Source organism: Morone saxatilis, unplaced genomic scaffold, assembly GCF_004916995.1.
Source record: "Morone saxatilis isolate NCDOM2014 unplaced genomic scaffold, NCSU_SB_2.0 Contig19, whole genome shotgun sequence".
Classification (NCBI taxonomy): domain Eukaryota; kingdom Metazoa; phylum Chordata; class Actinopteri; family Moronidae; genus Morone; species Morone saxatilis.
The window spans coordinates 21967337-21979272 of record NW_023339751.1 but is presented as its reverse complement, the minus strand read 5'-3'; the positions used below and the strand labels follow the sequence as shown (position 1 = coordinate 21979272).

The 11936-nt window shown below is 39.8% G+C and overlaps 1 protein-coding gene across 1 annotated transcript in view; it reads right to left on the bottom strand.

The window, feature by feature from the left end:
- LOC118329016 (pro-neuregulin-3, membrane-bound isoform) overlaps nucleotides 1–11936 on the bottom strand; it is a 345808-nt gene that overhangs the window by 3484 nt on the left and 330388 nt on the right. Inside the window, exons 7-8 of the mRNA XM_035662948.1 lie at nucleotides 7577–7692; nucleotides 3890–4075 (exon numbers count right to left, since the gene is read on the bottom strand). Coding sequence (XP_035518841.1) covers nucleotides 3890–4075; nucleotides 7577–7692 — 302 coding nt within the window. The remainder of the gene's footprint in view (nucleotides 1–3889; nucleotides 4076–7576; nucleotides 7693–11936) is intronic.

Sequence of the window (11936 nt, the reverse complement as noted above, 5' to 3'; positions counted from 1 at the left end):
CTGACAGCTTTCAGCTGATTCCCTCAAGCATCCAATTGGCAAAAATTCATTCATGAGCCTTAATTAAAGCTGCTTAGCCTGCCTATCTTGCTGCTTCCTCCTACAATCTTTTTGCAACCCACCCTCCACCCCAGCTCCTCCTTTTATGTTGCTATCTTAATTAAATCAATGTTAATTTTCTGATTGTCAGCGATCTTGCTTGCTCTGTTCTGTACCCTGGGGGTCTCTGCTGCCGCTCCCTCCTTCTTAAACTTGTTCCATGTACGTACATGGGAAGGGCAGGGGATGGTTGCTCTCCCTGCTGTAAGGTTTGTTCAACCATGGCACGTGGATGGCAAGGAGGTGCCAGAACGAGCCATACTGCCAAATGTAATATTCTGCTTTGGAATAAAAGTTATTTTGACAAAAGTGGTCCTGACTGAAATATATATATACACACACACTGTATATACTATATATAATGCATAGTATATCCGGGTCTTGACCTAACTTCACTGAGCCCAGGCATAATCTTTCTTCCTCTTTTTAGACTGACCATGCTCTTCAGTGTTATCAGTGTCTAAATCCAGTAGAGCCTCATCTGTGTAATAATTCATAATCCTCTGCAAAGACTAGCCTTTTTCGCTATATCAAAATCCAACTTTGACTCCCTCTCCTTTGTAATACCTCATCACACACACTTGTGCTTTCCATCGAGACGTGCAAAAATAGTGGTGGGAGGAGAAGGTGCTTTTTCAGACTCAAAGGAAATCACATCGTCCTTTTATCACTGCAGTATTTTTCTGAGACATGAAAACCTCACCAAAAACCACAGTGGAGATTTAGCGGGCCCACAGAGAGGATCCCGCGAGCGATAAGAGAGGATGACGCGAGGGTGCTAATTCCCAAGATAACATTCACAGACAAATCTCTCTTTTGATGTGTTGAAACACAATCAGATTGCAAAAATCTATGAAGCAGAGTTCAAATATAGACCCTGGAGCAACGAGGGAGCAGCTAGAGGGGTATTACAGAGAGATTGTGTGCAAGTGAGGTGAGATAAGTGACTGGGCTTTTATCTTTTACGGGAGCTCATTACATGTACAAGTGTTAACAGTCATTTTCATTAATCCATCCCCCTACAGATAAACATATCTCATCTGTTTGCTGCTAAAGTCAAAGTAACTGTCTATGTGAGTGATTCAGTGACCTTGTAACAATGGGAAATGTTTGTAGAGAAGCAACATATATACTGTACATACATGTAGGTGTGTACGCCTACACACAGACAGATACAGAAGCTGTGTCTGGTTAATTGATGGCTGTTGAAGACAAAGTTAACGAGGGAGGGAGAATCTGCCATGTTTCTAATAAAACACTGTAAACTGTGGACAAAAATACAGAAATGCATGCAGTCTCTCAGTCAGCCATTTTGGAGACAGCTTTATCTTAAAATAGTAGTAACAACACAGGACTTTCTGTCTCCCTGTCAGCCATTTTGTTGAGATAACACTGGGCTTCTCTAACAGGCATGGAATAGAACGGGCAACCTTTCTTTAAAGCATTTTCTAACTGTCATATGCTATCTGCACACTCCTCTATCACATCCTTTCACTCCCCCTGCTGCTGTTTTTTTCTCTTCTTTTACTATTTTTTTGAACGCTTTCCGTCTGTGTCAGAATGGATTCAAACTAGTTGTCTCTCTATTCCTGTCTCTGCATCACTCCCTCAGTCTCTATGCAGTCGTGGTCAAATGCCTCCATGGCAACCCAGACTACCATACTATGGGAAAGGGAGTCGTGTGTCTGTGCATCTGCTGTTATGTGAAATCGTACATTAGAGAATGAGTGAATGAGTGAGCAGAAGTATGTGTGTGACTCAGTCTGAATGTGTGTGAGTGAGAGAGTGAGCGTGACCTCTTGCCTTTCAGCGCAACCTGTTTATCTGTCTGATTTTCATGTAGCATCTGTACATGACTGTGTGTTTTTTAGGGAAAGGGAGTTTTCATTCTGTGTAGTGGCATGCACAGATGCTCTAGGGGCAGGGGCAAAAATAACAAAAGGGAGCCAAGCAGCATTTGGGCAGCGAAGGACACTTGTAGTGACCAGAAGACATTCAGGCCAACCGGAGGATGCTTTTTGGCTGACCATATTACATATATACTGACCAGGGGGCCAACCATAGATCACTTCAGCTGACCAGAGGGAAACTGTGGTTGATCATAGGACACCAGAAGATGCTTGGACCAACCACAGAACATTTGGCTTGACAAGAGGATGCTTGGGTTGACCAAAATACAAGTGCACCTGCTATCGGAGGACCCTTGGGTTGACGAGTAAACAGTTGGGTTTAACCTGGGCAGACACCTGGAAAGACCGAAGGAGACTTGGGACAACCAGAGGACACCTGAGCTGCTGTAGGCACTCGGGCTTACCGATGGACATGTGGGCTGATCACAGGGGCACCTGGGGGGCACTTGGAGCAACACGAAGACACTTGGGTCGAGCAGAGGGCACTAAGGGATGGACTTAAGGTGACCAGAGAGGCACTTGAGTGGCACTGGGTCAGATTAGAAGAGCACTTGCGCGGTGGAAAGGCATACTTAAGCAGCTCAAGTGTCCCTGAAATATCCTGCTTAAATAAAGATTAAAACGAAAGGAAACTAAAAAGAGCAGGGGCAATCACCACTCTGTACCCCCAGTGTGCACACCAATGAATTTGCCACACCACATGTGTCAACGATGTAGATGTGAGTGTGTTCTTGTTCGGCCATGTCTATTTCCTCTTTCTATTAGTATGCATGTAGGTCATGTGGAGCTTTATCCTGAGCCAGAACTGCTGGGACCTGAACGCCTGAAGTGAGGCTTGCCAGTCCAGGTAGGTAAAGCACTGACTCATGACCAAACAAAAATGGGTCAAAGCGCCTTTCACACTGAATACATTTGTTGCTAATCATTCACACTGATCATTTGCATATCCCCTGGCTGTGCATATTCAGTTTGGCCTGAGAAGTGTAACCCTATATGTCACATTTAAATGCTGGGATTTAATTGCTGGTGTACCTGCTTAGCAATAAAAAGCTGGGAATCAGAATGTAGCGCCTGCATGACAAGATGCCAGAGAGGAGCGAAGAGGGAGAAGAGTCTGGATGTGTAGCCTGTATCATGTCCTTAAAAGCACCAACACCAGGCGAGTTTCCTTTGAACTCATGCCACTGTATTGCAATCCACAACATAACGTGACCTTGTTTTTATCTTTGCTCAGCAGATTGGAAAACAAACTGGGGGGGAGGGGCGTAAAGGAGATTAAAAAAGGAAAAAAGAAGTGCAGTCTTAAAATTAAAGATAAATAAATAAATAAATCACAGAATTGGCTTTGAAAAATCCACTCTTGAAATGAAGTCCAAAGCTTCGTGAGGTGAGTTCGTTTGGACGGCTGAAAACGACCGACACCCTAAAATATGAGCAGTGATTCATATTTGATCAGCTCTGCCTAGTTTGAAGGTAAGGTCTGAGTTCTGTGCGTGATGGACAGACTCACTGAGAATGACTTGTCAGTCACAAGGTAGCCCTAAAGTATACCCTGCTTTATTGTGTGTTTGACTCTAAATTGGACCATCATTTACGAAATGCACATCATGCTGCACGGAAGAATACTTGAAAGTAGTTATTAAGACCATAAACTCATAAGAAAAAGCTAATAAATGAAGTCAGAGGGTAATTCTTTGATAAGACTCAAAACTATTTGATTATTTCTTTTTTGCAGTCCATGGAGCTTCCCCCTGCTGGCCATTAGAAAGAATGCACATTTAAGACACTTCCGCCTTGGCTTCAGGAAGCTCTGTCCACTACTGACAGTGTTCAGAACAGGAGCACAACATTCGTCTGGGCCTTCAGTACATTCGTCTCACCCTCTTTGTGCTTCAGCCTCCCTCTCAGATGAGTCTACTTCTTGAAGGTGTTGGTAGGCGGGGCCTGAATACTTCGATCCTCCAATTGGATTTAGTCTTCCCCTGGGTATGGGCGGGGTCCTGCGTGGACCTGTCCAGTGGGCTGCCCGGGTTCTCTGATCCGGAATGTGAGACAAGGAACCACTTCTAAGAAAACAAATAAAGAAGTCAAAAAAATTAAGGATTTATTGTTGAAGATAGTACCTGACAGAATATTCACAGTCTGACTGTCCTCTAAACGAGAGACCAATATAAAATTGGCCTCTTGTTTAGAATTAATATGCACACAGGGTTTTGTTTTGTTTCAGCTGGGTCGGTTTCAGATTGTGTCCAGAATTTTAGAACCATAACCTGTTGAAGCAATCAAAATAATAATCTCCTAATTCAAGTCTGTATCAACATATGACCACTGATAAAACACTTTATCAAACTGAATTAATTTGGACACTGACCATCACAATAAGTAACTAAAAAAATCTGTAACCCACAGCCCTTGGAAACATTTCTGCCTCACTTGAGATACAATGTTTACACACAACAAGAAAACAACAACCATTATCTTCTTGTTCAGGCTGACTATGATGTTGGAATGGATGCTGGATAGAGACATACAGGGGTGGAAAGCTTGTTAGTGATTTAGGTTGGGGCGGGCAGGTCAAGTGACAAAGCAGCGTTCCGAGCAAGTTATTAATAACTTCCAGAAACATTGTGTGTGGTAGTCCACCTCTCACCTTCTTGTTCCCTCTCTCTGACAACCACACACATATGCTGCCTAGAGAGTGCATATAGTGAGCGCGTTTTCAGCTTAGCTGGTTGCTGCTTGAAATGCATCCAAATCCTGAAAGTGTGGACTCTTTCTATTTCAACATTTTTTTTCTACACAAAGCAGCCAAACACTAAGTTAAAAAGACAGTTTAGACGTACACATGTGGGCTACTATTTTGTTAAAATTGAATGTTGTGAAGGATGCATTGTTTATGTGTGTCAGATAGAGAGAGAGAGAGAGAGAGAGAGAAAGAGAGAGTTCATGTCTTTAAGGAAGGGTTACATGATTCAACAATAAAGAGCACCTTTTGGAATCATTCATATGTTTATTTAGCCTAGCTCTTCCCACTATTGTGGACTGGGTAGAAGTCAGCTTCTCTGACAGCTCTTAGATGCTCCCAGCAGCAGGATCAGCCCCTTGGAGACTTTTGGCGCTCAGTCTTGACAGTTGTGCTAGTATAATGTAAAAAGTTGGCAGTTTGCAGAGTCTGGGTGGTTTATTAACAATTTTTTTCGGGTTGGGTGGTGTGAATTGGCTCTCGTAATTGTGGGTGTGGGTATTAAAGAACCATGAGCCGTGCATCTCTACCGCTTGTCAAAATGCAAATATAGTTCCTGATTTCCCAAAAAGCTTATTGGGAAAGGTCCTGCAGTAAAAAAGGGCTACAAGTATAGAGTGTCATTAAGGTCCAGTGTGTAACATTTAGGATCATCTGTTGGCAGAAATGGAACATAATATTCATAGGTATGGTTTCATTAATGAATAATCACCTGAAAATAATAATTGTTGTGTTTTTATTTTGGTTGCAATCTGCAACGTCATCGGATCTGGATGTCACAAAATCCTACACACTGGTCCTTTCAGAAAAAAGGTTAAACTGTGACATAAATAGATAAATCAGTTGTATCACTGTAATCGGAAAGCATGGTGTTCATGTGCATGTGCTCTTTGCTGACATACAATCTCTCAAAAGAGATTTTGGCAAATGTCCTCTCCGAACTTCTATTCATAGTTAACTCTGCTGTTTTGAGAGATAGATTTGCCTCTAAAAATGGGCTTCTTAGCCATAACTGGAAGCACTGTTTACAGTGAGGCCCTTAATAGTGTTGGCAGAATTTTGTATTTAAAGGAGTTATTTCTGAAACAGAATTATTTGTGTCTTTCTGGTTATTTTTTGACTGTGGTATCCCAACACACTCTGCTATCCTGACAATAGTGTCCAAGTCTGTGTCTAAGCTGGCGTGATTGCAAACAAATAAACACTGATCGCCCACTAAGAATGTCATTTGTGAGCTCTTCACAGAGAGAGCAAGAGCTAGAGAGAAAAGGGGAAAGGAAAGTCTTGCAGGAGTTCAGCCAAACAAGAAGTGGACTTTGTGGTTTGAAGGTTGTCTGATCGTATTTCTAGTTTGTCTGGGAAAATATCCTCTCAACTATCGCCTGGATCCCCTTGAAAAAAGGTGATTAACCCCCAGCTGCTCCAGTGGAGTTGCTTAGCAGTTAGAGGTTAGAAAACCATGGGAGCAGAGAGGCTCTCAGGTGTGAATGTCTGTAAAAGCGTCAACAGAGAGGGATAAAAGTTTAAAATGGCTTTGTTTTACCTTAAATCCCAAATCCAAAATGTTCCTGTTGCATTCCAGAAAATCAATATGCAATAGATATAAAGAGATGCAATATAATCTTTTACATAATGTCTACTGTGATGGTATATTTATACTAAGTATGAAGTTAGCTTCTCCAACGTGTCCCAAATGCAAAGTAATTGCTGGAACCAGCTTACATTGTCTTTGGAAGTTAAATAGGGAGAAAATAAGTATGGTGATAGGACAACAACTATTCCTCAGCCCACATTTATGCATACTGGGAAGTATACAGAACTCTTTGAGGGACACAAAGAAATTCAATTTCTCTTTTTGGCGAAGGGGGTTGGGGACAATTCTCCTTCTGTTCAATTGTAGAAATCTCTGATATTTGATGTTGTCATATTAGAGAAGTTGAGATGCAGAAGAAAGAACTCATCTTTTTGAAGAAAATGGGAAAAACCACTGAATCTTCTAGGAAGTAATTGCAGTTTGGTATGAAGATAATTGACTGACCAGAGGGATTATTTTGTTCATGCACAACACCATTGTTCAATACTTCTGTGCTCAGGTTACTAGATGAACGCTGCACATGGCGTTCTGGGCCAATAATGTAAATACTAACCTGGGGCAGAATTAATATGTTAGTCATTGAATATATTACAAAAAAAAATAAAACATAAAAAGAGAATATCAATAGGTGGTCTAATGTACAAACCCGATCTGCAGGAGCTCTCTTCTACTCAGCTCTGTGAATATGTTTGTTCATGTGTATTGTAACATAAAATCCAGCCTTGGCAAAGATGTGAACTCTAACTCTGTCAGAAGTAGGCACTGAAGTGTGTGTTGGAGTGTGATTTCTTGCTGATGAACATGCCAAAGCCCAGCCAGCTCTTACACACCGCTGAGCAGTGTGAGAAAAAGCTTACTGGGATTTACACGTCTGTGCTGGCTCATAAATTTTCCGCACATGTGCTTCCCATTTTATCTCTGTCGCATCTCCTCTGCGTTCATGACTGTTATAGATATGCTTATTAACATGTTTATAGCTTTAATTATAATTACTATCATTCTTCTGCAAATCAGCAATTAGCTTTGGCTGCACTGCAATGTGGATAATTCAATTTCTCTCTTCACTGAGTCCCTGCTGATTATAGGAAGGGACACTGAAGTTGCCTATTGTTGGTATAATTTGCATTATTGCTGTTGGACTACTGCATTTCTAGTGGAACTTCACAATGGTATGTGTATGTGTATTTGTGTGCAATTAAATATATTAAATCTATTAAAAATATTGAATACCTGTGATGTTTTGCTGCGCCCCTGGAGCTGCTGGATGGCGTAGTAGAGATGTTGCAATGTGCAAAGCTGGACTCACAAACATTTCCCTGGCGAGACTGGGAGGAGCGTTTGCAGTACTGAAGACACAAGAATAAAAAATAATTTAGGTTTGTAGCAGTTAACATGTTAGGAGGAATCCATCTGATAAATTATGACCAATGATGTTAAAGACATGTATTTGCATATCATGCGATACAAAGTGTTCCCACTCAGAACACCTCCTTCTTAAGCAGGTTATATTGACATTTCTTAGATCTCTTCTGTTAACTCCCTCAACTCTTTCTCACATGCTGGGAGCCTCGAGGTGGAGAGCGCCTATACTGCCTTGACTCTGGGAGCTGACTGTCAGAGACTAAATTGAGTCGAGTTACATCTATTTCTGCCTTTTTCCACCTTCCTCAAAATCATTCTTGCCTTTTCAGGGATTGAGGTAAATTGTACTGTGCGGAGAGCGGAGGGAGGCTGTTGACAGCTTGATAAAATCAAGAGCGTTAAGGCTTCCGGTTGTGTCACAAATCTTTTAGCAACAATGAAGGGTGGCAATTTCACTGAGGTCCAGATGTGTCAATGATGGCTGAATATGTGGTGGCTGGGAAAGAAAAAAGTTATTGCCAACCTGCACTGTGGATGTATTTATCATGTTACAGGTAAAATACAATAGTCTTAATTATTTTCAGATTTAGAACATTTAGGAGGATCTATTGGCATAAATATAATGTAATAGTCATGTTTTCACTAGTGCATAATGACATCAAAATAAGAATCCTTGTTTTGTTTTTTCACAATGCTTGTAAGGCAAAAATATCACGGACGAGCTGCCAGTCATATAATTTTTTCTTAAACAATTCCTTTTTTATGAAACAATGGTTAGTTTCATTTTGAGGCATCTCAGAATTATTCAAATGAAACAATTCAGAAAGAGAAAATCACTTTGGTTGTACTGCTTATGTTTCATTGTAGGGGAATCATTGCATTGAACACAATCTAAGCACAATAAAAGGTTATTTTCATTGGTAAAATGGCACAGAAATGAACACTGTCTTTTTAATTCTATTGAAAAACAAACATATCAAGCATTTAATATCACAATCAGCTGCTCACACTTTGCTCAAAAGCTGAGGATATTAGAAACAGTACATCCGAGCCTTAAATTATTTGAAATTGACTTTATGGTAACAGAATTTATTGCAATGTATACATTTCTATATCAACCCAGCTCTCTGTTCCCATCTGCATCAAATAAGGCAGAAATACTAGAAACATAGTAGTTTATAAGCCCTTTCAAAGCCTGGATTTACAACAGTAAGAAAGTTAATTAGTAAATCTTTGCAATTAAGCTCTCAGTAGGTTTGTTCAGTGGAATATCAAGAAATGTTAGGATAACATGGAGAATTTAAATATATGGAAAGATGGAACATTAAGAATCCCCAAAACAGCTTATAAAGGAAAGATATTATACAGTATACAAGGTCATTCCTGTAACAAAATACTGTCATTTGGCTTGTAATATAACATTTTTGTGTAAATTGATGCTTTCTTGCAACAAAAATCATTGCTGAGTTAGTTACAATCATGATTTCTGACCAGATTTATCACAGCCTTCATTTTGTTCAGAAATGCATTCTTCCTATAATAATGGTGTATCTATTTTTTTTATTGCTTGCCATCCCTTTTGAATCTCTTTCTCATCCGCATTGATCCTTCCTTCGCTACCTCTCCTGCCCTCTTTCCCACTGGTAGCCGTCATGACAGGAGATCTAAATCAGCACTACCGTGTTTCTATGTAAGTCCCAGGTTCTCCCTTTTAACTCCCCTCATGTTCATCCCCACTGGAGAGACAAATATGCAGTGAAACAAAACAATTCTTTGTTCTGCACTTCACAATACTGTTGACATGGCAGACTCAGTTGCACAGCAGCGAATATCTGCTATGAATCCCTCAAAAGAACACAGGACAACGCAAGGAAGTGTTTTAGTCTTTAAACTTTAAAAAGCCTTAAAGATGTAAGGGGGTGGTGCTGGTTTGATTTCTTATCTGCAACACAAACCTATCTGTGGTTTACATCTATCTGGCAGTGACAGTTTTCTCTCCTCAGCATTATCTCAGCATCGTCTAGACTTTTGTAACATAAGCTAAGAGAGACCTATTTTTGTGCAATTTCTCGCTTCAAAGTACATTCATGTCTTTTTTTTTAAACAAAGTTCTGAGTTTGATGCCTGACTAACAAGACTGTCACTGACGCAATCCCTTTTATGGAACCTCTGCAGGACACCAGCCTCATTAGCATCACACAGGCTACCATAGTTATGTGACCATTCAGGCGTCTGAGAGCTGATTTGTTCTTATAAACCCTTTCTTTCTTAACTTGAATTGATACTGTATATATAGACTACCATCTCCACTGAAGCAGGGACGTAGATGATGAGAAAGTAGGAACTCTTGTGAAAGATAAATCTTAGAATCTTAAACTTTGACATAATAGTTTTAAACATTTACATCAGAGTTGCACTTTAACCCTCACATAATCTGACTCTGGTTTAAGAATAAGAAATAAGAGTTTAGCCAGCAGAATATTTAATGTGTTCAGATATTATATAATACAAATAAGGAATCAGTCCATGTTGTGCTGGCAAGTGCGGTTATATTGATTTTTCTGGGGGACATACAATAATATTTAAATGGTTGGGCTCATGGAGGTGCTGCATGTTTGATTGTCTCTACATCTGACACAATTCTTCAGACATTGCTAATCATACTATCCTAAACGGGATGTCTCTGACTGGATTCAAATATTAAGAAACACAAGTCTGAATAAATAGACAGTTATCTATTAGTCGTCTGGGTCAAATTAGCAATAAATAGTTTCACCTTATAACTGAAAATCCAGAACAACCCTTTCAATGACAGTAACTTTAAAATTAATAGAATGTAATGACTGATACTGATTAATTAAGCTATGGTTACTGATAAACATTTACTGCAATAAACAGCATATAAAATACAAATAGGTCAAAAGTACTTGAGTTTTCAATACTAAGGGCTGCTGTAAAAAGTTACACATTGCTCAATTGATACCAGATGCAATTTCAATGACAGCTATATCATTTAGTGTGTCAGAAAAGTTTTCTTGAAATTACTACAGAGATGATGTGACATTAATGGAGAACTCCAATGATTTTGCACATTAAGGCAAATGTACTTGTCATGAGAAGTACTAGTCCGTGAAAAGAAATGTACAATAAATTCTCACACATTTCATACGTCTCTTGTGAGTTCCTTAACTTTTTGGAAGTGCAACATAAAATCCCTTTAACAATGTTTTGGGTAATAGAGTAAAATAAAATAAAAAAGAATAATGAAAATTTGAGGATGGTCAACACCACCCGTTGCATCTCTGTCTAACTGCTAAAATGCTTCTCATCTCCACCCACTTTCTGGCATCCTGACACCATGCACATCCAAGGCTTCCAGTGAACAGTTGTTCATTTCTCAGCCTGTGATAAAACAGCAAATATGAAGTTTTAATAGTGGGACATTACGCTAGAACTGGGCTACAATTATTCAAACAGAGACGGATGTGTTAATGCTCACATGTGCTGTTAATTAATTCATGATAAAGAAGAAATGGAAGGCAGTATAATCGCCCCTGCTAGCCATAGCTAAATGAATGTCCAAGTTCACTGACTCATTTGCTTTTACAGTGAGAGACAGAAAAAAGTGTTTAACTTATTTATCCGTTAGAGACTAATAAAGAACTCTGCCTACCACCTCAAAGAGGGAGAAGTGCCTACAATCTGTTAACGCTGACACTGTGTGGTTCAGCGTCCATTTTGTTTCACTTTGAAAAATAGATTTAGGCATTAGAAAGACTGCTCAAGGAAAAACTGGAAACTGTGTGCATGTGTCATACAGCAATACTGACTGTTTATAGAGGTCATCAATATAAATGTAATGTTTTCTCGCTGCAGGCAAAGAAACTCTGCTTTCTAGCTCCATAAATGACACACAGATACATCGGGCAAAAGTAATCATTGCTTTGATGGTGACTTCATGCCGAGACTGGACATTGGTGGTGCAAAGGGAGCATGCAATGGCGTATATTAATGGATGGATGTATGTGTGTGTGTGTGTGTGTGTGTGTACTGTAATGGATGTTTTAATCTCTGAGATAGGGACTAGAATTCACCGTATGCCTCTGGCACTGAGGTTTTTTAACACTGACATACTATCCGGAGGAAACCAGGAGATGATTTTTATGATTTGCGCAGAGATGCTGGCATCAATAACAGCTTTACAGCATTATAAACACACACACACACA